The sequence below is a fragment of the Pinus tabuliformis genome, chromosome 3_1, assembly GCF_031772625.1.
Source record: "Pinus tabuliformis cultivar Carrire ecotype Pingquan chromosome 3_1, CPIR1, whole genome shotgun sequence".
Lineage (NCBI taxonomy): Eukaryota > Viridiplantae > Streptophyta > Pinopsida > Pinales > Pinaceae > Pinus > Pinus tabuliformis.
Genome location: NC_142301.1, coordinates 55,016,472 through 55,041,024, shown reverse-complemented (window position 1 = coordinate 55,041,024; position 24,553 = coordinate 55,016,472). Strand labels below are relative to the sequence as shown.

The following is a 24,553-nucleotide window of genomic DNA, read 5'->3' as shown; positions in this document are numbered from 1 at the left end:
GTTCGGGGAAGTTCTCGGCTGAACCAGCCAACTCCCGCAAGCATTTTTTGCTGAGCCCAGTTGGATTTGATCCTGGGTCTATCATTCGGTTTATTTATTTGATTTGCATGAAAAATTTTCTGAAGTTCTTCACAGTGACAAATCTGAAATTTTCGTTTCGTTAAAATATTTCCATTCTTATTGCTGAATCTGGCTGTTAAGGGGCCAAATCTGTAAATTAATCAGTTGTCTTAGGGTTTCAATTTTCTCTGATCTAGGGTTTCAAATTTTTTGCTTTATGCAGTTTTTATCAGGGTTTAGGGTTTTTAGGTTTCATTTTATCACATAAAAAATTTGGAAAATCATTTTTGCCAGTTTCAGTTGTTTTTCATGTTATATCTTAAGATCTGAATTTTTCAAGTCGAGATGCGAATATGATATCTAGTTAATGGTCTAGAATTCTCGTGGTGGTTTAAAGCATTTATCTTTTTCCAAAATTCTCAGTCGCTGGATATCGTTTGGTTATGTGATTTCGTTGATACCTTTTGATGACAAATGATTGCTGTTTTCGGTTTATTTTTCTATATCTAACAAGTAATCATTTTAACCATAATCTCTTAAGGCACTGGTCTGCTCAATTAATCAAATCCATCAAGTGCTTTTTACATCGTATCTCGTGTCTCCCAACCAACTGGTCGACAGTTGGTCTCATTATCTCACAGGGACTACCCCCCTTAGCCGCGGGAGACAGGCTTAAACGGAGGGATCGGGGATCAGAGTGACAGCTCCCGGTCTGAGGGTTGTCATCTCAAACTCCGCCGCAAGATCTCTCTTGCAGTGCTCTATGAGTCTCTCTGCACCTGTAATGATCAAGTCATCCACATACAGCACCAGAATGAGAGGCTCCTCACCAATCACAATAAAGTAAAGGTTCGGATCTGCCTCACTCTTTGTGAAATCCATCCCCTGCAAGTATGCATCAATCCTGTAGTACCAAGCTCTGGGAGCTTGCTTCAGGCCATAAAGGGCCTTCTTCAATCTGCACACATGGGACTCCTTCCCATGCACCTCAAAGCCCTGTGGCTGCTCAATGTACACCTCCTCCTGTATGCAGCCATTGAGAAATGCGGTCTTTACATCCATCTGGTGGATCTTCCAACCCATCTCTGCTGCTATCGATATAATGGAGCGGATCGAAGTATATCGAGCCACGGGAGCGAAGGTCTCCTCATAATCAATCCCTCTACCTGGGAGAACCCTCTAGCCACAAACCTCGCTTTGAATTTCTCAATGCTGCCATCTGCAGCATGCTTTACCTTGTAAAGCCATCTGGAAGTAACCACGGATTTGCCCTCAGGCCTCGGCACCACCTCCCAAACATCATTCTTCATAATAGAAGAATACTCCTCCTGCATGGCCTCTCTCCAGACCTGCTGGCTAGCTGCCTCCTCATAGCTAGAAGGCTCAGAGTCAAGGATGCTGGTAACCATCGCCATATAGCTACAAAACCTCTCAGGTGGTCTACTCTCTCTGACCGGCCTCTTCGGCTCAGCAACAGATGTAGCATCTCTCAAGGTGTCCTGAAGCCACTTGGGCTTCTTCTTCCCTGAGCGCACTTCTCCCACCGAAGAATGAAACTCCTCCTCCTCATCATCATCAGTAGCCTGAACTCCTGACTGTCTGTCTGCTGTCCTCCTGCCTGCACCTGAACCTGTAGACGCTGAGGTACCGTGTGAACTGTCCATCAATGGACTCCCTAGTGAACTGCTCTGCATGCTGCCCGGAGCACCACCCCTCTGGCTCGGCGAGCCACTGCTCACTGACGGACCTGACATCCTCATAGATGTACCTCCGGATCCTCCTGATCCCTGCCCACTGGATCCCTGCGACTGACTCAACTGCTGCTGAGGGTCTGGCTGATCCAGATACTCTAACTCCCGTGACCTCCTAAAGGCCCTGTCCTCCTCGAACTTCACATCCCGTCTGACAACAACTCTCCTCTGTGCAGGAATGTAAATCCGAAAGGCCTTTGAGGTCTCACTGTAGCCCACAAAGATACCCTTCTCTGTGGTGGGCTCTAGTTTGGTCCTCTTCTCCTTGGGTATATAGGAGTATGCAATGCATCCAAAGATATGAAGATGACCAAGATCAGGCTTCTTCCCAGAGAAAGCCTCCTCCGGAGTCATGTGCCCCAAGGCACTATGCGGACTCCTGTTCTGCAAGTAAACAGCTGTGTTGCAGGCCTCTGCCCACAAGAACAATGGCAACCCCTGATCATGTATCATGGCTTTGGCAGCCCCTATGATGGATCTGTTCTTCCTCTCCGCAACCCCGTTCTGCTGGGGGTTGTAAGGAACAGTGAACTCCCTCCTAATGCCTGCCTCCGCACAATAATCAACAAACTCTCCAAGGGTGTACTCTCCTCCATTGTCCGACCTCAGGGACTTGATCTTTCGACCTGTCTGAGTCTCCACAAGAGCTCTGAACTCCTGAAATCGCTTGAAGACCTCACTCTTGGTCTTCAAGAAATAAATCCAGGTCCTCCTGGAGTGATCATCAATGAATAAGACATAGTACTCATATCCACTCAAGGAAACATGAGACATCCGACCGCTCACATCGGAATGAATCAAATCAAGTATCCCCGTCGCTCTACTGTCACTGCTGGGAAAAGGGGATTTGGCAAACTTGCCCATTGCACAACCTCTGCAAGTATCAAAGTGATCAGTACTGAAATCTGGCACACCTGTGGTGATCTCCCATAATGTCCTCAAGGCTCCATGATACATATGTCCCATCCTGCGGTGCCAAATCTCACACAGCTCAGAACTGCTAGCTCTGCTGTCGGTACTACTGCTCAATGCCAAAAGGGGCTGAAATGCAAACTTGTACACCTTTGCATGGCGTACACCTATCACTCTAGCTGAATCAGCTGGAGCGCCCCTGGGATACATCAACACCTGTCCTCCCCTGAACAGTACCTCATATCCTCTGTCCTCCAAAGCTGAGACGGATATGAGGTTCTTCCTCAACCCTGGCACATAAAAAACATCTGACACTTTCAAGGGAGGTTTGGACTCCCTCTGAAATGTCACTGTCCCCGCCCCGACTGCTCTAACAACTCTATCATCACCGAGTACTACCTCAATATCAGTGCCACTCTCTGAAAGCTCTGAGAAGTACTCACGGACTCCTGTCATATGACGTGAAGCCCCACTGTCCACATACCAGATACCTGAAGATGCTCCGCTAATCGAGGGAAAAGCATGCCCCCTCTAAACTTGTGTGGCAGGTGATCCTGCACTAGAGGACTCACACGTAGTGAACGCAAACTCCCGGTCAAACCGACCTGCAAAGTCCTCAATCTCTGCTGAAGCTGCCACATCCTGGTTCTTCCCCTTCTTCTTCTTCTTCTCCGGACACACAACTGCATAGTGGCCCATCTTTTGACAATTCCAACACTTCACCTTGGAATAGTCCTTCTGTGTGTTCCCTTGTTTACCTTTACCTTTGCCTTTGCCCCCACCACCGCTTGTGGAAGCCTGCTTCTTCCCTTTGCCTTTCTTGCCTCCTGCCACCAGTGCTACGTCCTCATCCTGCTCAACTGGCTTGGCTGCCCCAAGCTGACCTTTCCTAATCTCTGTCTGAATGCAATCATCCCAAAACCTCTCCCATGTGGGAAGGGTCTCACGTGCACAAACCCCATCAGCAAAGTTCAACCATGAATGGGGGAGGCCATTCACTACAATACGCACCAACTCAGTGGATGGAATGGCCTCTCCAATCGCTGCCAACTCATCTCTCACATTGGTAATCTTTGTGAGATATCCAGCTGCACTATCATTACCCATCTTAATGTTCTTCAGCTTCTCCTTCAGGACCATCTTCCGGTTCTCATTGGTACTCTGGTAGAGATTGGACAATGCTTTCCACATCTCATGGGCATTGCTCTTTCCTCTCACATGAGGAATGCAATGGTCTTTGATTCCGTCTAGAATCAGCCTCTTACCCTTATTGTTCTTCTTTTTATACTCAGCCAACTGAGTAACATCAGTGGGCACAACAACAGGGTTTTGTGCGGTATGCACCATGATATCCCAGACTTCTGCCTCCTCAAAGATACTCTGCATTCTCTCCTTCCAAACACTGTAATTTGTATGCCCATCCAACCTATCCTCCACCCTCAATCCCAATGACATCCTGCTGTCCTAAAACTGAAAAATAGCACTGCTGTAGTAAAGATAAAGCTGTTGTTTATGAAAAAATCAGCTTGCTGGAATTTTCTGAGTGAAAAATCAACAACTGTAATTTTTCCTTTTGTTGTCCCAAACTGCCCTTCAGCACTCAAGCTCTGATACCATGTAGAAATTTCTGTTTTCCCACCCCAGTTTTCAGTTTCTCCTTATTTCTCCCATGTAGTTAAATGCCCATTCCCATAACCATACATTTAACAGACTGAAAAAAATAAATATTGCTGAAAACACAAATTCTGGAAATTTTTCAGAATGCTGGAAATTGCAGAATTAAAAATCAGCAATCAAAAACAGCCATTAAAACATATTAAAACACTGATATTTTTGGTCAACTTGACCCTGGAAAAACCCCCTACAACTCTTGGGGAAAACCAGTTTGAGAGCTCTTCTTTATTTCTGAAAATTGCCTTTTTACAGTGAGAATTATTCAGCAAAAAATCAGCAAGCAAATTTACAACTTATCTCCTTTCTCGTGCCTCACAGCAATCTGGAAATTACAGCAAACAGGACAGCAATAAATGTTGTACGGCCTCCGTTTTGTGTGCAGAAAAATCAGCAAATTGCTCCTCGATTTTTGTGCAAAAATCTGCCTTTCACTATGTGCTGAATCAGCTGTACAAATCTGCTCAACTTCTGCCTTGGAATGTGTGCCAAGCTGCTGTCTCCTTCTCCTCCCTGCTCAGAAATCTCTCTTGCTCTCTTGCTCTCCTTCTCCCAATCTGCTCATGAAAGAATGAATGACCTTTTCCTCATTTTCCTCCTTTAATATAACTCCAAGTGACTTTTGGGTGATCCAAGTGACTTTTGGGTGATCTCTAAATCCAATGGCTGAGATTAAATGCTCATTTAAATCTCACTTTCTATTTTTTAATTCACCCCACTTTAATAAAGACCCACTTAGTCATTTATTTCCAAAGCCACTTTTCCTTTCTAATTTTTCATTGACTTTATAAAAGTCACTTTAAAATTAGACTTAATAACTTTATCACTTAAAGTCACTTTTAAATTAGATTTAACTTTATAAAATTATAAAGTCACTTTAGGAGAAAAATTAAATTCTTTTGGACACTTTTCCTTAGGCCAAAGATCAAAGCCTAAGGGAACCACCTGTCCTCCGGTACCAAATTTCAACAATTGCTAGATGTTTTGAGGGACAACGGGTGCATTTCTGTTTTGGCTTATAGATGATGCTTTTTTTGTGGTATGTTACCATTGATATTGTACGTAAATGGTGAAATCCCTAATCCACAAGGTACAATCCAAGGGCAACAACTAGGAAGGTCACCCTTGTCACCTCAGCAACCTATCCTCTACTGCTTTAGGCTGACTCTCCTCTAGTTCAAAAAGGGTATTCCCTACTAGTATTATTAAGATCAAGCAATGAAGCACTAGGTGAAGTCGAGAGTAGCCATAGTAAAACAAGGTTTGGATACTTTTAGGGTTTTTTAGAATCGCTGATGGAAATACATCATGATCAATGCCAAATCCAACTAGGGCAAAGGAGTCAAGTGAATCAAATGGCAGATGGGGCCAAATGAAAACCCTACAAGGAGTTGGCTTATTTCTTTCAAATATTAGGGTTTAAAACTTGAATTAAAGAGGCAAAATAATCCCTCACCCAATTAAGATGAACAACTCATCCAAGATCTACAAGAAGGGGCTTCAACGGAAGACAACCTTCATCATCCAAAATCAACTATGGCTAGATATATCACTTAATACTTGGGCTACAGAACCATAAACAAGAACAAAGCATGGTATCAAATAATCAAAAAATCAACAAAGGAAGAATGAGGAGAAACCCAAGGTCCCTAAGCTTATCCCTTCCACGTGATAATGTTTATCCCTCAATGGATTGATTTGAAAGGCTTTTAGAAGACTTGAAAATGAAACCAAGTAGGAAACATTTTAAGAATTGAGAGCATTCACCACAAAGAAAGAACCTTTAACACCATAAATTCATATAGAAGGATATATCGACAAGGCCACAAAAAGAAAGAGCTCACAAGTATCCAACCATAAGTTCAAATAAAGAGGTGCATCTCTTTATATAGATGGTGTTAAACCTCATTTACAATAAAAAAATAATATCTCAAGTGATTCCCTAGATCTAGTCTAAGTAAATAAAAATTTTCACTAAGCAATCTAAATAAAAATAAAATAAAAGTGGTCAAGCTACATGTAGAACGAATAAAATGAAGTAAACCCCAAAATAGAGGTTGTCTCCTCCAAGTAACTAAAATGATGTCCTAAAATTCCATGTTGGCCTCCAAACGGCCCCCCTAACATATGTAGATGCTCAATGTCCTTCTCAAAAGTGTAAATTACTCTTCCAAATGGTGACACAAAACCTCCAAATGGAAGATAGCACGGCAGTTGTGGAACTCACATTATTGGCAACGCAAAGTAACTATTGAACATTGTGCAAACCCTACCTGTGAAAGAGGCCAACAAGCAAGAAAACGGCCCCATTTAACTTCCTATACTTTATACCTAATTTTTCTTTCGCACACTTGGTTAAGTTGTACTTTCGGTAATAAGTGATAAGTACCTTGTTTTATTCATAGATAAGTAAGATTCATTCAAGGAGCAATGGCTTGAATGGTAATCAATCAAAGACCCAGTGTCCAACACTTACAAATAGGGGAATTGCAATGTTTTGGCCAAGCTCACCATGTGAATGCACCATCAAACAATTCAAGGCACTAATGGACATAGGTGAGGGTGAGCATCAAGGGACATCAAAGACAGTTGTTGCAAGAAAAGAAAGTGGTCAGTGAAGGAATTCAAACAGATATATGTGAAAAATCAATACTCTAGAAACAACCAATAGTGGCCAAAGTTGTCATTGGTGACGGACTTGAGACAAAGAAGAGGGCTCCAAGGTGGGCAAGAGGAAGAAGTCAAAGAATAAGGAGAAAGGGAGAATAGTTGGACAACATGTTGAATGATACGCTGGAAAAGGTTGGTAGTACAATAATGGTTTCAAACATTTCTTTGCAATTTTGCAACTCACAATTCAACTTAAACTCCTCAATATCCCTGTTTTGATATTTTGCATTCATTTCATGTTTATAATAGTATTTGTTTAGTTCTTGTTGGAAATTGTAACTAGGTTTGGTCTTCATAATGACTTATGTGTAATCATGACATTGTATATTTTGTATAGAGAGAAAAATAAAGAAAAATAAATTTTATTTTTATGTAAAGCATGGGTTTCATGCTTAAGTTTATGTCAAAAGCATGTTATCTATGCTTATAGGTCTTTCTAGGACAAAGAAGAAATTATGTCATGATTTATAGTCCCATTTGGACTCGTTGTAACAAAGAAAAATATTTATTTTGTCAAGAAAAAGCCATGTATTACTCCAAGACCAAGTCAGCCCCAATCAAGGACAAATCAGCCTAAAGGGAGGGCTATTCAACCCCTCAAGAAGGCTATAAATACAAGGAGCTCAACCTCATTTGACTCACTCACTCATCACAAGTTCGATCTGCAATAGCAAAGGAGAAGAAGAGCTAGAAGGACGAAGAAAAGAAGAATCGAAGTTTCTTGGGATAATCTCTCTCTCTCTCTCTCTGTCCACACGTCCAAAGTTAGGGTTTTTGGGTTGCTTCCAGTTGCGGGGGAGCGAAATTCTAGGGAGTCGTTGCAAGGCCGAAATTCTAGAGCGAATTTGTAGAAGGTCGAAGTTTGGAAGTTGCCTTGAAGAAGATCTTGCTGAAGGTTGACTTGGTGCTTGGGAGGTCTTTGAGCTTTCGTCTTTGGGACTTGGAAGTCTCATTGTAAGAAGATTTTATAAGAAGAGAAGCATCATTTATGGGTTTTCCCCTGGGGGGGTTTTGCCTTGGCTTGGAGCCTATATCTTGTATACTTTGTCTCGTTGTAATCTTCATTGTTTTGGTACTTGCTTAATGAACAAAGATTAATAAGTAATAAAAGCCCAACTAACATCACAAGTGATTATCAAGTAAGAAAAGTCAACTATAATCTACAAAACCATTGATTTTACTGTTGGAAATACTGAGGGGGGGGTGAATCAGTATTTCTTTTACAATTGTTATTTTTAACCAATTAAGATCACTTATAGACAAAACACAAAATGAAAAATATAGAATAAATAATTTTATTAATCAGAAATAACGAGGACACCAATCCTCTTCACAATGAATCAAGAACAATAATATTTAGGGCTCTAACCCCAAATGAAAACTCCAATCTTCAATCAACCAAGCCCCAACCTGTATGTTGCCAAGCTCCAACTTGGTCTTTATGAGGCTCCAACCTCTAGGGCTTCAACCCTATCTTCCACAAGGCTCCAACCTTGTCTTTACGAGTCTCCAACCTCTAGGTCTCCAACCCTCATCACTAGCGCAGGCTCCAACCTGGTCTTCTTGAGGAATCCTATCCTCTAGGGCTCCAACCCTCTGTTGCAACTCTTCAAGACAAGTACAGTGGTTCTTCAAGGCTTCCTATGTCTTCTGCAACAAGCCCTGATAGTCTTCTTCAACAATGCCCTCAAAATACACTAGCTCATCAATCACAACCTTATGATTCTGAAAAAGTTTCTCCACCGCTCTTCATGTGAGACAAGAAACTTCCTTACTCCATGACAGCTTCAGTCATGCACCAAATGTTTCCACTAATGCTTCCAAGTCATCTTCTAAAAGGGTTTTTAACAATGTTTTGCCCCAACAAAATTGATCTTCAATATAGTAACAAGTTCAAGTCTTCAAGACAACAGAAGTGACTACTCAAGGTCTCACGAAAAGATCTTAGAGATGATTGTTCGAAAATGTCACCAAAATTTGCTCCAAAACGTCTTCAATAATGCTTCAAGGAGACTTCAAGAAAGTCTTTTGTAAAGCCCAATAATGCATTAAGATGCTACTCAAAGGTCCAAGGGATAAACTCCAAACAATACTTCAAAAGTGCTACAAAAAGGTCTTCAACCAACTATTGATTTGGGGTAGCATCGGATGTGCTCTAGCCATGAAAATTGGTGGAGAGGCTAAAACCCATGAGGTCTCCAAGACCCTGAAATGCTTTGAGCTGATTCTAACTGATTTGAGAGATATTAAAATAATTAATATTATTAATGGAGTTCCTAAGTCTAAACTTAGGAAAAATAAAATATTAATGGGTATTAATATAAAACTGGGTTAGAAGGTTCCAAAAGTCATGGATCAAGCCAAATCTAATCTTAGTCGTTGATTAGAGATTTAATCTCGGTCGTTGAAGGACCAACAGGAAAAGTATAAAAGGAGGCTTGAGGGTCAGTTGGAGGATACACCAGAGTGATCAATCATTCGATTTGCTAGAGTGGGATTGCTAAGCAAAGTCGAATCAATGATTAGCAGCGAGGGGCAATGAGTATTGGACAAAGAGGCAGAGATAGTGCCGAGAGACCAATGCAGAGGCAGAGAGCGAGACGCAGCAGCCAGAGCAGGCCACACAGAGCCCAACAGAGACAGCGCAGAGGCCAGAGGGCATACGTCATCCACGCAAAGGGCAGCAGGAGTGATGCAGAGGGTCCCAGAGGCTGCGCAGTGCCTCAGAGGGCTAACGCAGAGGCTTCTGAGGCTAACGCAAAGCAACAAGAGGCTGACATAGTGCTTCAGAGTCATTGGAGAGGGTTTTGTGGGACAGGTTTTCTGAATACCTGCTTCCGAATAGAGAGGTATTACTGTCGTTGTTTTTCTCTATTGAGTGAAACAATTTGGCACCCAGTTGTACTCAACGAAACACTTCATAATAATAAACCCTCAGAATAGTTGCACCAGTTTTCCCACGTTGGGTTTTTTCGAGTACGATTATCCAAAAATAATGGTGTCACTTGTGTGTTTGTTTTCTTTCAGTTGTTGATCTGTAGATGTTGAGACTGTATTGTGTTTATTTTGTTATTTAAATTGTTGATTTGGGGTAGCATCGGATGTGCTCTAGCCATGAAAATTGATGGAGAGGCTAAAGCACATGAGATCTCCAAGACCGAGCAATGGTTTGGGCAGATTCTAACCGGTTTGGGAGATATTAAAATAATTAATATTTTTAATGGAGTTCCTAAGTCTAAATTTAGGAAAAATAAAATATTAATGGTAATAATATAAAACTGGGTTAGAAGGTTCCAAAAGTCATGGATCAAGCCAAATCTAATCTTAGCAGTCAATTAAAGATTTAATCTCGGTCGTTGAAAGACCAACAAGAAAAGTATAAGAAGAGGTTTGAGGGTTAGTTGGAGAACACACTGAGGGAGACTAGTCAGTTTGATTTCTGGAGCAGGGTTAGCTGAGAAATTCGAACTAGTGGTCTGGAGAGCAACAGGAGGCAACAAGTACAGAACAGAGAGTCAGGATCAGCACCAGAAGACCAGCGCAGAGGCAGAAGAGGCAGACGTAGAGCCTCTCAGGGAGACGCAGAGGCAGCAGCACACTGCGCAGTCACTAGAGGGCTTGCGTGGGTGACGCGGAGAGGCCCAGGGCTGACGCAGAGTGTCGGGGAGCTACGCAGAGGTCAGCCAGGCTGACGCTAGGACTGGGAGAAGTGTTGGAGAATTTTTCTCTCTGTTGGGTAAGCCAGTTTAGCACCCTTTTGTATGAAAGAATTACGGAATAATAAAATCCTCCCTTGTTGCATTGTTTTCCCACATTAGGTTTTTGGGGGACTATTGTCCAAAATAATTGTGTCGATGTGTTGATTCTTGTGCATGTGTTTGTTTCTGAATTATGATCTGATATTTGCAGCGGAATTTATTTTAATGTTTATTAAAGGAATTTCATAAATAACTTATTGGAAATAAGTAGGCAAAGTAAATCAGATGTTGCAGTGATAGAATTTTCATATGGTATCACAGCAAGTAATCAGAGATAGGAAGGGAAAATCAGTTATGGGTCGAGACCATGATGCAGAGGCATCCACATCAGATGACTCACAGATTTTCAGAAATCTGCACAAGAGAAAGTGATTTCGATTTCTCTATGTTGGCTTCCAGGCTGGAAGAAGATGTGGCTCATATGACTAGTTCTGCATCATCAGAAGTATGGTATATAGACAGTGGAGCCTCTTGGCATATGACGGGAATCAGGGAATGTTTCTCAGATTATCAAGAAGAGAAGATGAACTTTCAGATCACCATGGGGAATAAGGCAAAATGTACTCCAGTAGGGAGGGGTACCATAGTTTTTCAAACAGAATTGGGAGAGCGTTTTCGTGCTACCAATGTGTTGCATGTACCAGGATTGGGGATGAACTTACTTTCCGTATCGCAACTTCAAGGCAAGGGCTATGACGTCTTCTTCATCAAGGAGAAAGTATACGTCAAACACCTGAGCTGGAAAAAGAAAGTGCAGATCGGGATCAAAAGTAACAGGTTGTACATATTACAACTAGAATCACCAATGGCACTAATAGGCAGTCATAGAGACAAGGACTTGAACGAACTATGGCACAAAAGAATGGGACATTTGCACCATGGGGCTCTGAGAATTCTCAGGAGCACTGTAACAAGAGTTCTGAATCTCAGTACGGAACGAGATGATGTATGATCAAGATATACCAAAATTCCTGTGGGCAGAAGCATGCAACACAGCAGTCTATGTTCAGAACAGGACTCCTCATCGAGTGTTGGGCAAGATTACTCCAGAGAAAGTTTTCACAAGGAAGACACTTGAAGTCAGTGATTTCAGGGTATTTGGGAGCTTAGCATATTGCCATATACCCGAGGAAAAGAGGAAAAAGTTGGATCAAACTGCGGAAAAAGGATATCTAGTGGGATATAGTGAAAACGCTAAGGCATACAGAATCTATCTCCCAGGGAGCAGGAAGGTAGTGGTTCGACAAGATGTGAAGTTCATGGAGGACAGGGTTTTCAGAAAATCTCGAGAGATGCCTTCCAAGGAACAATCAAAAGAGGAGTCATTGGTTAAACCTCTTCAACCAACGGAAATAAAGAATTCTTCCTCGGACCAGGAAGATTCACAGGATGAGGAGGAGCTAACAGAAGCACCTTCTGGCAGAGGAAGAACTAGAAGGGAACTTCATCAGATTCTGCAAGATGCAGAGGACTTCATCAATTCGCCAAGAAACAATAAGAGGGAGTGAAAACAACGAGATAGATATCAGGCGTTAATAGCTCAGGATGGGGGAGCCTGCCAGTTTCCAGGAGGCAGCTCAACATCAGGTTTGGCTAGATGTGATGGTAGAGGAGTACAACTCCATAATGGTGAACGATGTTTGGGAGGTAGTGCCAAGGCCTCAAGATAGATCAGTGGTAGGTTTGAGATGGATCTACAAGATCAAATATGTTGCAGACAACAATGTTGAGAAATATAAGGCCAGGTTTGTGGCTAAGAGGTATGCTCAAAAGGAAGGAATTAACTACGAGGAAACCTTCGCCCCGGTAGCCAAGTATACATCTATTAGGACAGTGATATCTCTTGCAGCACAGATTGGGTGGGAGATTCATTAGATGGATGTCAAAACGGCTTTTCTGAACGGGGTAATAGAAGAAGAGGTATACATTGAACAATCAGAGGGTTTTGAGACACATGAGAAGAAGTCTCACGTATGCAGGTTGAAGAAAGCCCCGTATGGGCTGAAACAGGCACCTAGAGCATGGTATGGTCGAATCAATGGCTACTTGCAGAAGATGGGATTTGTCAAGAGTGACACAGATCCAAATCTCTACTATCTGGTTGTAGAGAATGAGCCACTAATCTTAGTATTGTATGTGGATGATCTCTTTCTGACAGGATCATCTAGGCTCATTGGAGACTGTACGAATAATCTAGCCACAGAATTCGATATGAAAGATTTGGGACGAATGCATTATTTCCTAGGGTTGGAAGTTTCGCAACAGAAGGGAGAGATCTTCCTTGGGCATGGGAGGTATGCTACAGAAATCCTGAAAAGATTTAGGATGGACAACTGTAGACCCATGGCTACTCCAATGATCACCAACTAGAAGAAGATTAATGTATCAGAAGACAAGGATGTTGATCCCACCTTATACAGGGAGCTCATAGGGTCCCTGATGTATCTGGTCAATACCAGGCCAGACATTTGCTATGCTGTCAACAACCTTAGTCAATTCATGGTGGAACCAAAGAGGGCGCACTCGGCAGCAGCCAAACATGTTCTCAAGTATTTACAGGGAACAGTCGATTATGGACTCTTGTAAACTAGGGGTAAGGATATCAGATTCAGTGGATTTACTGATGCAGATTGGGCAGGAAGTTCAGTGGATCGAAAAAATACCTCTGGGTATTGTTTCAACATTGGATCAAGAATGACTTCCTGGTGCAGTAGGAAACAGAAGTTCGTGGCTCTGAGCTCATTTGAGGCAGAATATATGGCGGCAAGCACAGCTTCGTGTGAGGCCATATGGCTTAGAAAATTACTTGTGAACCTATTCAGAAGAAAAATGGAGGTGACCAGGATCATGTGCGATAATCAAAGTTGCATCAAGCTCTCTGAGAATCCAGTGTTTCATGATCGGTCAAAGCATATTGATATCCGGTGTCACTTTGTCAGAAACTGTGTCCAATGAGGAGTTGTACAGTTGAGCTACACTCCTGCAGGAGAACAGGTGGCAGACATCCTTACCAAGGCCCTTGGAAGAACCAAGTTTGATTATTTCAGGGAGAATATGGGGATGATAAACAATCCATTTCAGTAGCAGAAATGGGTATGATATTACAGTGCAGTAGCAGTCTGCAGTAGCACGATGCAACATGATGAGTAGGAGTTTGCAGTGCAGATGCAATGTTGGGAAGATGGACCAGCAGTAGCACGGATGCAGAGGGAGCTACAGTACAAATGTAGCAGTGATAGTGATAGAGCCATGGGCAGTAGTACAGGATGCAGCAGTGCAGAGGATGTTGGGCAGGGAGGCTTAGCATCACAACTGGTACCAATGTCGTATGATCAGAGTAATGCCCAGTGTGGAGTATTACTAGAGCATAGTCCTCGCTAAGAGGGAGTGTTGATTTGGGGTAGCATCGGATGTGCTCTAGCCATGAAAATTGGTGGAGAGGCTAAAGCACATGAGATCTCCAAGACCCATAAATGGTTTGGGCAGATTCTAACCGGTTTGGGAAATATTAAAATAATTAATATTTTTAATGGAATTCCTAAGTCTAAACTTAGGAAAAACAAAATATTAACGGGTATTAATATAAAACTGGGTTAGAAGGTTCCAAAAGTCATGGATCAAGCCAAATCTAATCTTAGCCGTTGATTAGAGATTTAATCTCGGTCGTTGAAGGACCAACAGGAAAAGTATAAGAAGAGGCTTGAGGGTCAGTTGGAGAACACACTGAGAGAGACCAGTCAGTTCAATTTCTGGAGCAAGATTAGCTGAGAAAATTGAACTAGTGGTCTGTTAAGCAACAGGAGGCAGCAAGTACGGAACAGAGAGTCAAGATCAGCACTAGAAGACCAGCGCAGAGGCAGCAGCAGATTGCGCAGTCACTATAGGGCTTGCGTGGGTGACACGAAGAGGCCCAGGGCTGACACAGAAAAGCAGGGGTTGACGCAGAGTGTCGGGGAGCTATGCAGAGGTCAACCAGGCTGATGTTGGGACTGGGAGAAGTGCTAGAGAATTTTTTCTCTCTGTTGGGTAAGCCAGTTTGGCACCGTGATGTATGAAAGAATTGCTGAATAATTAAATCCTCCCTTGCTGCACTGGTTTTCCCACATTGGATTTTTCCGGGGACTATTGTCCAAAATAACTGTGTCAATGTGTTGATTCTTGTGCATGTGCTTGTTTCTGAATTATGGTATGATATCCGCAGCAGAATTTATTTTAATGTTTATTGAAGGAATTTCATAAATAACTTATTGGAAATAAGTAGGCAAAGTAAATCAGATGTTGCAGCGATAGAATTTTCACATATATGTTTTAAATAACTTGTTTAGAATTAACAAGTAGAAGAAATAAAATAGAAGAATACAGATTAAATTTCTAATGGATAGACTTAGAAATTTCAACATGGTATCAGAGCGTGGTTGCAGATCACAGGAGAGTTAAAGCGTCAGCTAAACAGAGCATTTGTGTTAATTTTAGGTATGTTCTATGCTTAGAGCAATTTATTTCAATTTTCACAACTAGCTCCATATCTTTTCCAAATTAACAATCACATCAGCATTAAAGTAAACTGCAGATAGAACATAAACATAAATCGCAGAAGACAAGCTAAGACAAGAGGACACAAGATGTGGCGCTAGCCAGGGACAAACCCCAATGTGGGGAAACCCTTAATCAATTCTTCTTATATGTTCTTGAATAGTTCAGCAGAGAGAGAGAGAGATAGTACGTTTACAACAGAAGTCAACACTTTGACTTATCTAGATAAGAGCATAGATCATCTCTAAGAAGATGATACATGAGATCAGTTGAAGACATGCTACTTCAACTAATTCTCCAAGGTAACTCCTTCACCTATTGTTGCGCTGCATTTCGTCATCATGCTGCACCTCACCGCGCTGCACCATGTTGCACCTCACCGCGCTGCACCATGCTGCATCTCATCACGCTTCATTAATCATGACTGTACCCATCACTGTACTGCATTATGTGCCATTGCTGCACCATGTTGCCATCCTGACCTATGTGTTGGCTGCACCTTGCTTGCTTGTTGTCCCTTGCTTGCTTGTTGTCCCTAGCATGCTTGTTGTCCTTAGCATGCTTGTTGTTGCATGCTAGTTGTCCCTTGCATGCTAGTTGTAACATTACATACTTGGTGTATTTGCTGCTAAGTACCATACAACTGTCCCAATGTTAGTTAGTTATCTCTTGCATGCTACTCTCCTTCGGAGACAGAGGCTCCCACTGTTTCAGCAGTTCCCGGCAGTTCTAGCAGTTCCCATTGTTCCCAGCAGTCCCGACTTTTCCAGCAATTCCGGCATTTCCGGCTTTTCCAACAGTTCCGGCTTTTTCGGCTTCTTCGGCAGTTCCGGCTTTTCCGGCTTTTTCAGCAGTTATGGCTTTTCCGGCAATTCCGGCTTTTCCGGCAGTTCCGGCTTTTCCGGCTTTTCTGACTTTTCCGACAGTTCTGGCTTTCTCGGCTTTTCGGGCTTTTCTGGCAGTTCCGGCATTTCCAACATTTCCGACAGTTCCGGCTTTTCCGACAGTTCCGGCTTTTCCGACAGTTCCGGCTTTTCCGGCAATTCCGACTTTTCCTGCTTTTCCAGCTTTTCAGGCATTTCCAGCTTTTCCGGCATTTCCAGCTTTTCCAGCAGTTCCGGCTTTTCCGGCAGTCCTGTCTTTTCCCGCAGTTCTGACTTTTCCGACAGTTCCGGCTTTCTGCACTCTGGATCAGGGGCAACGTTATTCCTTAGGATCTCTCCTCCTACTAAAACCCAAAGACAAGTAGAGAGAGGAAGAGATCCCAAGTGTGTTGAAATGACTTGAAGGCCACCTCTATTTATACTAAAACGTTGAGCACATGTGGGGTTTATTTGGTTGTTGGCCAACCTTGACGAATTGTCTTATAAAGCAAATAAATTCATAACTCAATGAATACTTATCGGAAACGGATCATCTTTAGATCAATCCTACACCTGTCAATGAGAGGGATCCAAGAAAAATATCAGCTGCCATAAATAAGATGACCCACATGGAGTTTAGCCCTAGTTGCCAATTTTAACAATTTGCAATAGTATCAACTGTCCCCAATGACAGAAGTTGATCCTTGCAGAAAGTGACAAAAGAAGGGTTGACGCAGAGGGACTGCGTCATCAGTCCGGGCTAGAGAGAGGCCAGCGCAAAGGCTAAGGAAGGCGAAAAGAGGCTCACGCAGAGCCACAGAGACCAAGAGGGTTGACGCAGTTGGCTGAGGGAGATGTTTTGCTAGTGCAAGGATTGTGCAAAGCCTAAAGGCTTAGTCCTTCAGTTGTTGGGGCATAGGAAGCTGTGGGAAGTTTGCGGGGGCAAAGCTGGTGGGGTACTGTGGGCAGAACAGTACCTAACAAGGCAAAACCAAAGTAGAGGGAGTTGCTACTGAGACGGATTTATAGCCAAGGAATCCGGATCAGTGTTGCAGGTGCACAAAAGATCGGAGAGGTGCAACTTGACGATTGGCAAGAGGATTTCCAGAAGGGAAATCGTGACTCAGAGGGAGTCCAACAGAGAACTTCCAGGCGGGAAGTAGAGAGACTCAGCAGGAGTCGAAGAGAGAACTTCCGGAGGGAAGTAGAGAGACTCGAAGGATCAAGACAGGTTGGACAGGGCATCCAACTTTGTGGTCTAGAAGGCCAGGATCCTATCCATTCTAAATAGACATTGCATCAAGGCCTTCGCCTTAAGAACAATGGCGATCCCAGTTGATCCGACTGATAATGAGAAGTACGAGGAGGGAATGGCCAACGTGAAATGCATCATCCTTGATGGGGTCAAGAATCATGTGTTCCAACATATTGCCGAGAAGGATACGGCAAAGGAAATGTGGGACACCTTGAAGACGTTGTACCAGCATACTTTCGTGCAGAGGAAGATATTACTTGTGAATCAGCTGACATCATACCAGATGCAGAAGGGGGAGTAGATAGATCACTTCCTCGGTCGGTTGAAGGGGATCCGGGACCAACTGACTTCCGTAGGGGCCACACCAGATCAGGAGTTGACAGTGAGGACCGCACTAAACGCAGTCTCTGAGGAGTGGGAGACATTTGTCCAGAGCATACTGGGCAGGGTGAGTCTTCCAGATTGGGAAGAATTGTGGGCGGCTCTTCACCAAGAAGAGATCAAACGGCTGAGCAAGATAGGAAGTAGCAGCAAAGGATTCTGGATCAAGAAGGAAGAGGAAGAGGATGCAGCTTTGACATCTGCGGGAAAGCAGGAGAAGAGGAAGAAAAAGGACCTCTCCAAGGTCTAATGCTTCAACTGTGGGGAACTGGGTCATTATGCAAACCAGTGTGCGAAGAAGAAGAGTAAGGGAGAGGCGTCTGACTCTAAGGCAACGCCAGCGAAAGCAAAGAAGGAGGTCGAGGAGGATGACAATTGTGCCACGGATGCTCATGTACCTCTAAAGAAGAGGTGGGGAGACATCGAGCTATAGTCAGGAAGACTACAGGCGATGAGGGGCAGGATCCTTGAGGTACCCAACCTCTTGGATTATACCTTGCTACAAGAGCCCCGAAGAGAGAGCCGCAGGACTGGCGGATGTCGGTAGAGACGGATGCGGATGAAGCGGCGAAGAGTGCTACAGTGCAGGAGTCCCCAGGCAGAGCGAGGCTAGCACGCTGCAGGAGTGCGAGAGGCACGGAGAGTATTGCAACAGTGCATGATGGCACAAAGAGGTTTGCAACGGTGCGCGATGCAAGGAGTTGTTGCAGCAGCACAGAGACCATAGAGGGAGCACTTGTTAGCGGCAGAGAGAGCTTCAGCATCGGGAGTGTTTCTAGCTTGACAGGGATGTCAGTAGTTGGGTGGATCAGTTACTTACTTCTCAGTAACTGAGTTACAGTGCAATAGCAGTTAGCAGTAGCATGATGCAGCATGATGAGAGGGGGTTGCAGTGCAGATGCAGTGTTGGGAGAAAGGACCAGCAATAGCACAGATGCAGAGGGAGCTGCCATACGGATGCAGCAGTGGCAGTGGTAGGGCCATGGGCAGCAGTACAAGATGCAGCAGTGCAGAGGATGTTGGGTGGGGAGGCCTAGCATCAGCACAGGTACCGGTGTCGTATAATCAGAGTGATGCTCAATGTGGAGTATTATTAGAGCATAGTCCTCGCTAAGAGGGAGTGTTGATTTGGGGTAGTATCGGATGTGCTCTAGCAATGAAAATTGGTGGAGAGGCTAAAGCAAATGAGATCTCCAAGACCAAGAAATGGTTTGCGCAGATTCTAACCGATTTGGGAGATATTAAAATAATTAATATTTTTAATGGAGTTCCTAAGTCTAAATTTGGAAAAAATAAAATATTAATGGGTATTAATATAAAATTAGGTTAGAAGGTTCCAAAAGTTATGGATCAAGCCAAATCTAATATTAGCCGTGATGAGAGATTTAATCTTGGTCATTGAAGGACCAACAGGAAAGGTATAAGATGAGGCTTGAGGGTCAGTTGGAAGATACACCAGAGTGATCAGTCATTCGATTTGCTAGAGCGGGGTCGCTAAGCAAAGTCGAATCAGTGATCAGCAACGAGGGGAAGTGAGTACTGGACAGAAAGGCAAAGATAGTGCCGAGAGACCAGCGCAGAGGCAGAGCGCAAGACGCAGCAAACGGAGCAGTCCACGCAGAGCCTAGTAGAGACAGCGCAGAGGCTAGAGGGCTTACGTCATCCACGCAGAGGGCAACAGGAGTGACACAGAGGGTCCCATAGGCTGCGTAGTGCCTCAAAGGGCTAACGCAAAGGGTTTGAGGCTGACGCAGAGCAGTAGGAGGCTGACGCAGAGGGTTCTGAGGCTGACGCAGAGCAGTAGGAGGCTGACGCAAAGGGTTCTGAGGCTGACGCAGTTCTTCAGAGTCACTGGAGAGGGTTTCATGGGACAGGTTTCCTGATTACTTGTTTCCGAATAGAGAGGTATTACTGCCAGTTGATTTTCTCTATCGGGGGAGCCAGTTTGGGACCTAGTTGTATTCAAGGAAATACTACATAATAATAAACCCTCATAATCGCTGCACCGGTTTTCCCGCATTGGGTTTTTCCAAGGACAATTGTCCAAAAATAATGGTGTCACTTGTGTGTTTGTTTTTTTTCAATTGTTGATCTGTAGATGTTGACATTGTATCGTGTTTATTTCGTTATTTATATGTTTTAAATAACTTACAAGTAGAAGAAATAAATCAGAAGAATACAGATTAAATTTCTAACGGATAGACTTAGAAATTTCAACACTAACTTCAACAATGATGGCTTCAATACTACTTAAGGAATGTCTCAAAAATGTCTTCAAAGTTTGTTTTAGAGATGACTACTTCAAGTGATGCACAATGCTCCAACAGATCTTAAGGATGTCTGCTTTAAGGACTGAAATCTGAGATGCATATTCTAATATAACAGCCCCAAACTCCAACTAAAAACACAGAAGTCGGAACTCCAAAGTTCAACAAAACTCCACAGAAGTAACTGATCCAGAAACTACTGAAATATATGTTTTAAGGTAGAGCTCTGTTACACCAAAAAAAAGGTCTAGGTCTGCATTTTTGTGGTCTGTACCAAGCCTACAATAGGACCGAACTTTTGCACTTTTCCAAGCTTACAACAAGACCAAACTTCTGCACTTTTCTGTGATCTGTTCCAAGCCTACAACAAGGGCTGAAGTCTGCAAATTTTACAGATCTGAAGCAATATTCTCCACAGGTTGAAAATTCACAGGTTCAGGTCTGCAACTGGAGTGAGTTCAGTCCAGATCCGAGTTCTTTTCTCAAGTGAGCAAAGGTTGAGATTTTCCTCTTGTCACAAGTCTGTAATAACAATCCACAGGTAAGTATCACAGGTTTGAGCAGTCTTGTTCACAGAATCAATGATATATTTCAGAACCCTATCCACAAAAAAATCCAAAACAAAATTTGTCCAAAATAATTATCTTCAATTTTCCGTCCCTCTTTGCCTCTTTTAGCACCTCAGATCGGAACTTTTCTCTCTGTACTTGACCGAATTGCTTTCCAAAACGATGAGCTTAGTTTGGTATTTATAGTTGTTTGTGTTTATGAACAGACATGTCTTTTCATTGGAGCCGACTTGTATAAGTAGGCTTAGGTCGGCTAAACACATTAAGTTTTACATTCAAAAATTCATATCTCTCTAACGACAAGGAGTTAGAGGACGTATGAATACTTGTTGGAAAGGGCTTGATGCCCTCTGCAAGTTGATGCAAGAAACATTGCAATATAATGTGTCTAAGGTCAAAAAATAAATTTTCTTTTATGACAGTAAGGTTTCATATTTTGAATAGTCAAGGGTTTAGAGATTTATGACAGCCTTTAGGATTTTATGTGCATGGGATTAGGGTATGATTATTTAGAATAGGGCTTTAGGAACCCCTATGATCCAATGTTGCACGAAGCACCCCCCCCCACGGTTCCAAGCCCCGAAGCGCGTCCCGTACGGAAGCGCCTAGGAAGCTTGGCCGGAAGCACGCTTCCAAAATTCAGAAGCACCGCTTCTGAATTTTTTGCCGCTTCCTGGAAATTCGGAAGCGTGGTACGGAAGCGCCGCTTCCGAAGCACCGAAGCGCGCTTCGTACGGCGCTTCGGGCGTCGGAAGCGTGGCGCTTCGGGGGAGGAAGCGTACGCTTCCGGAAAAGCTTTCGGAAAAGCATTTAGAAAATCGTTTTTTTTTCAATTTTTTTTTTAATTTTAGGTGAGTTTGCTTGTTGGGGGTGGGTCCACCTTGGGTTAGGGTGACGAACGAAGGCAAAAAAAATATAAATATAGCAGATGCTCCCTCATGGTAATGTTAAATTCTTAAAGCAAAAGTGACATTCTCCTTTATTTTTCATTTTCATCCTTTTACTTAAATTTTTAACATTACCATGAAATGACTCGGGATGTTTGAGAGTGGTTCCAGCCTCATTGGACTTCATATGGAGAAAATAGAATTTCATATCCTATTCAAAATTCAGCAGACTTAACAGTTTTCAGGAATTCAGGATCAATGGGATTGTGGCATTTCATTAGATTATATCAAGTATGAAGGTATGCAATTAGCATTTAATCAAGAGCACCAAGCCCTATATATACTCTAGTGTTGGTGGTGTTAATTGTTGAACTCCTTTGTCACGCGGCACGCCCTTAGCAAAAAATTACCTTTCAATCAAGTCAAAATCATCGATCAAGCATGTTAAGCTTTTTCTACCATATTTTAAGTCTTGAATTAGGTAGTTTGATCAAAATTGGGCAATGTTGACTAATATCCCTAGACAATAGAGGTAGAGGCAAAGGCTAGACAAGAGGAGAAGAATCTAGATTCTAGATGGTTGATGCATCTAAAAGGTTGATGCTCGAATAATTAATCATTAATGTACAATGGATGTTATTCTATCTTGATTTATGCAAAAATATGCATGTTTTCATGTCTTCTACAATTAATTTGGTATTTGGGATGTTTGTTTTGAGTATAAATGTGAAAAAATAAAAAATAAATATATATATATAGCAAACGCTTCCGAGGACGCTTCGCTTCCTAGATTTTTGGAAAATGACGCTTCCGTGTCCCCGCTTCCAAAAAACACTTCCGCTTCGCCCCCGCTTCGTGCAACATTGCTATGATCTAATCCTAATAAGGAACAAGGACTAGGAACAAGGATTAGGGTTTCAGTAGGACTAGAGAGCTAGGGATGACATCATGGGACATGAACTAGAGTGCTAAGGCTTTTCAACAAGGCTAGCTTTGAAGGAATTCATCATCTTAATGGACCTAGGGCAGCTTTTTCATCATAGACCTAGGACTTCATTGAATGAATGAATCATGTTAGGATTTCATTGTTCTTTAATTAGAGCTTCAACAATGTTAGGGCATAGCATCTAGGGTTTCATTATGTACTTCATATGTCATCATGGAAGGAGCTCCTTCATTTATTCATTACTAGGCCATGCTTCAACAATCTCAGGCTTGCCATCATATAGATAGGGATTTCTTGCACATTAGGGTTTTCTACCTAGGGTTTACACAAGATCTTATCTAGGGCAAGCCACCTAGGATGTCATCTTATTGACATCAATGAAAATTTTATCCAACATTTCCAACAGTTCTATGTCCTAAATATACTAGTAGTCTGTGGTTTTCAACCAACATGAATTGTCACTAAAATTTAGTAGATATCATCATTTATGATCCTTTAACATGACAGCAGTCCCGTCTAGTTTACCAAACATTATGAAATGACTTAGGTAGATTCGGATCTAGATATATGGGGAGAGGGTAAAGAGAGAAACCCATACCTTGTGTGAGTATAAGGGCCTGGACCCAATAACTGAATAAGGAATTTGTAAGCTTGAAAGAGATGATTCAATAAAAAATGACTGCATCAAACAGCAAAGCCAACATCAGATCAGATAAAAAATAAATTAACAAAGTCTATACCATTGAATTGCATGTGTAAATATACCTGAACATGGGTACGAAACAATATTGCAAAGCTACACCACGTAGCTAAGTTGGTGTTCACAAGTCTCTGAATCTCATATGCAATGAAGTTTGCTTCCTCAACAGGGCTCCGTAATTTCTGAATGCAAATAGGCTCCCCAGGAGGCTGCACTCAGTGAAATAACAACAAAAAGACAAATTTTTAAATATGCTGCAAATATTTCAGGCATAAATGATTTGTACAAAATAAGAGAGAAAAGCGTCTAATAAATGCATCATACCTTCATGGGAACAAGATTCAAGACCTTTGTTGATGCCATTTGCCAATTGTTTGGATCATTTCCTAAGAGTGCTGATGCAGCCTTCAGAATATTACTTGAGGAACGATAATTTCTGATTAGCTGCAAGATGTAACGTCATTAATAAAAGAAACTTGTTACCATCTTTTAGTTATAATCTACCTCAAGATTACAGTAGTATAACAACCTGCCTTGTGGATAAATAATCTTATTAGACAATCAATCATAATCAAACACAATTTAACCTCATTGTCAGTCCAACCGCCTTACAAACAGGACTAATGATTTCAAATTCACCAAGCAGGTTCATCTTTCTGTAGATTAGAATTATTCTTGGCAGATAATTAAACTAACAACAACAGCAGAGAATATAAAAATAAATAAACTCGGGTCATTGAATAACTTAATGAAAAAAATTGAAATGAAACGAAACAAAATCTTAATAATGTGCACAAGTGACCAAGAACATTTGACGTCAATAATTAAGAATAGAGATTGATTCAGGATGGCATTAAGCACAACAAGCCACAAGCTAGTCGTAGAGCAAAAAGGAATTCTCACAAAAACAACAATCAATCAAACAAGATTCTCAATTTTGCTGTCTGAGAAGGCCAGCTTCATTAGAATAGCAGCATGCTGCCTACTCCATTAAAGAAAATAATAATAATAAAATAGCAATTAAATTGTAAAGCATATTTCTTAATAATAGAAAAAATAGTAATTACATTCATCAAGCATCAGATCAGATATAGCATCTCATCTGTTATATTGCCAAACAGTGTTGCAATATAACTCCATAGTTATCTTTGATTATCAGTATATGCATCATATGCTTTGAACCTTAATGTGGGAAAGAGGGGTGACCCTCATTGATCTGAAATCACACGTAAATGACCTCAAAAAGCTAATGAAGATATTACAGACTCAAGTGTTGGGGGGTGTCTATGTTATTTTATGCAACGGATCAATAAGATTGCGAAATACACAG

The 24,553-nt window shown here is 42.2% G+C and overlaps 1 protein-coding gene across 2 annotated transcripts in view; it reads right to left on the bottom strand.

The window, feature by feature from the left end:
- Positions 1–24,553, bottom strand: part of LOC149185742 (uncharacterized) — a 552,948-nt gene that overhangs the window by 366,796 nt on the left and 161,599 nt on the right. For both annotated transcript variants that reach the window (XM_089410789.1, XM_089410788.1), the window contains 3 exons: positions 23,548–23,667; positions 23,289–23,432; positions 23,122–23,202 (listed from right to left, as the gene is read on the bottom strand). In XM_089410789.1, the coding sequence (XP_089266915.1) occupies positions 23,122–23,202; positions 23,289–23,432; positions 23,548–23,667 (345 nt within the window). The remainder of the gene's footprint in view (positions 1–23,121; positions 23,203–23,288; positions 23,433–23,547; positions 23,668–24,553) is intronic.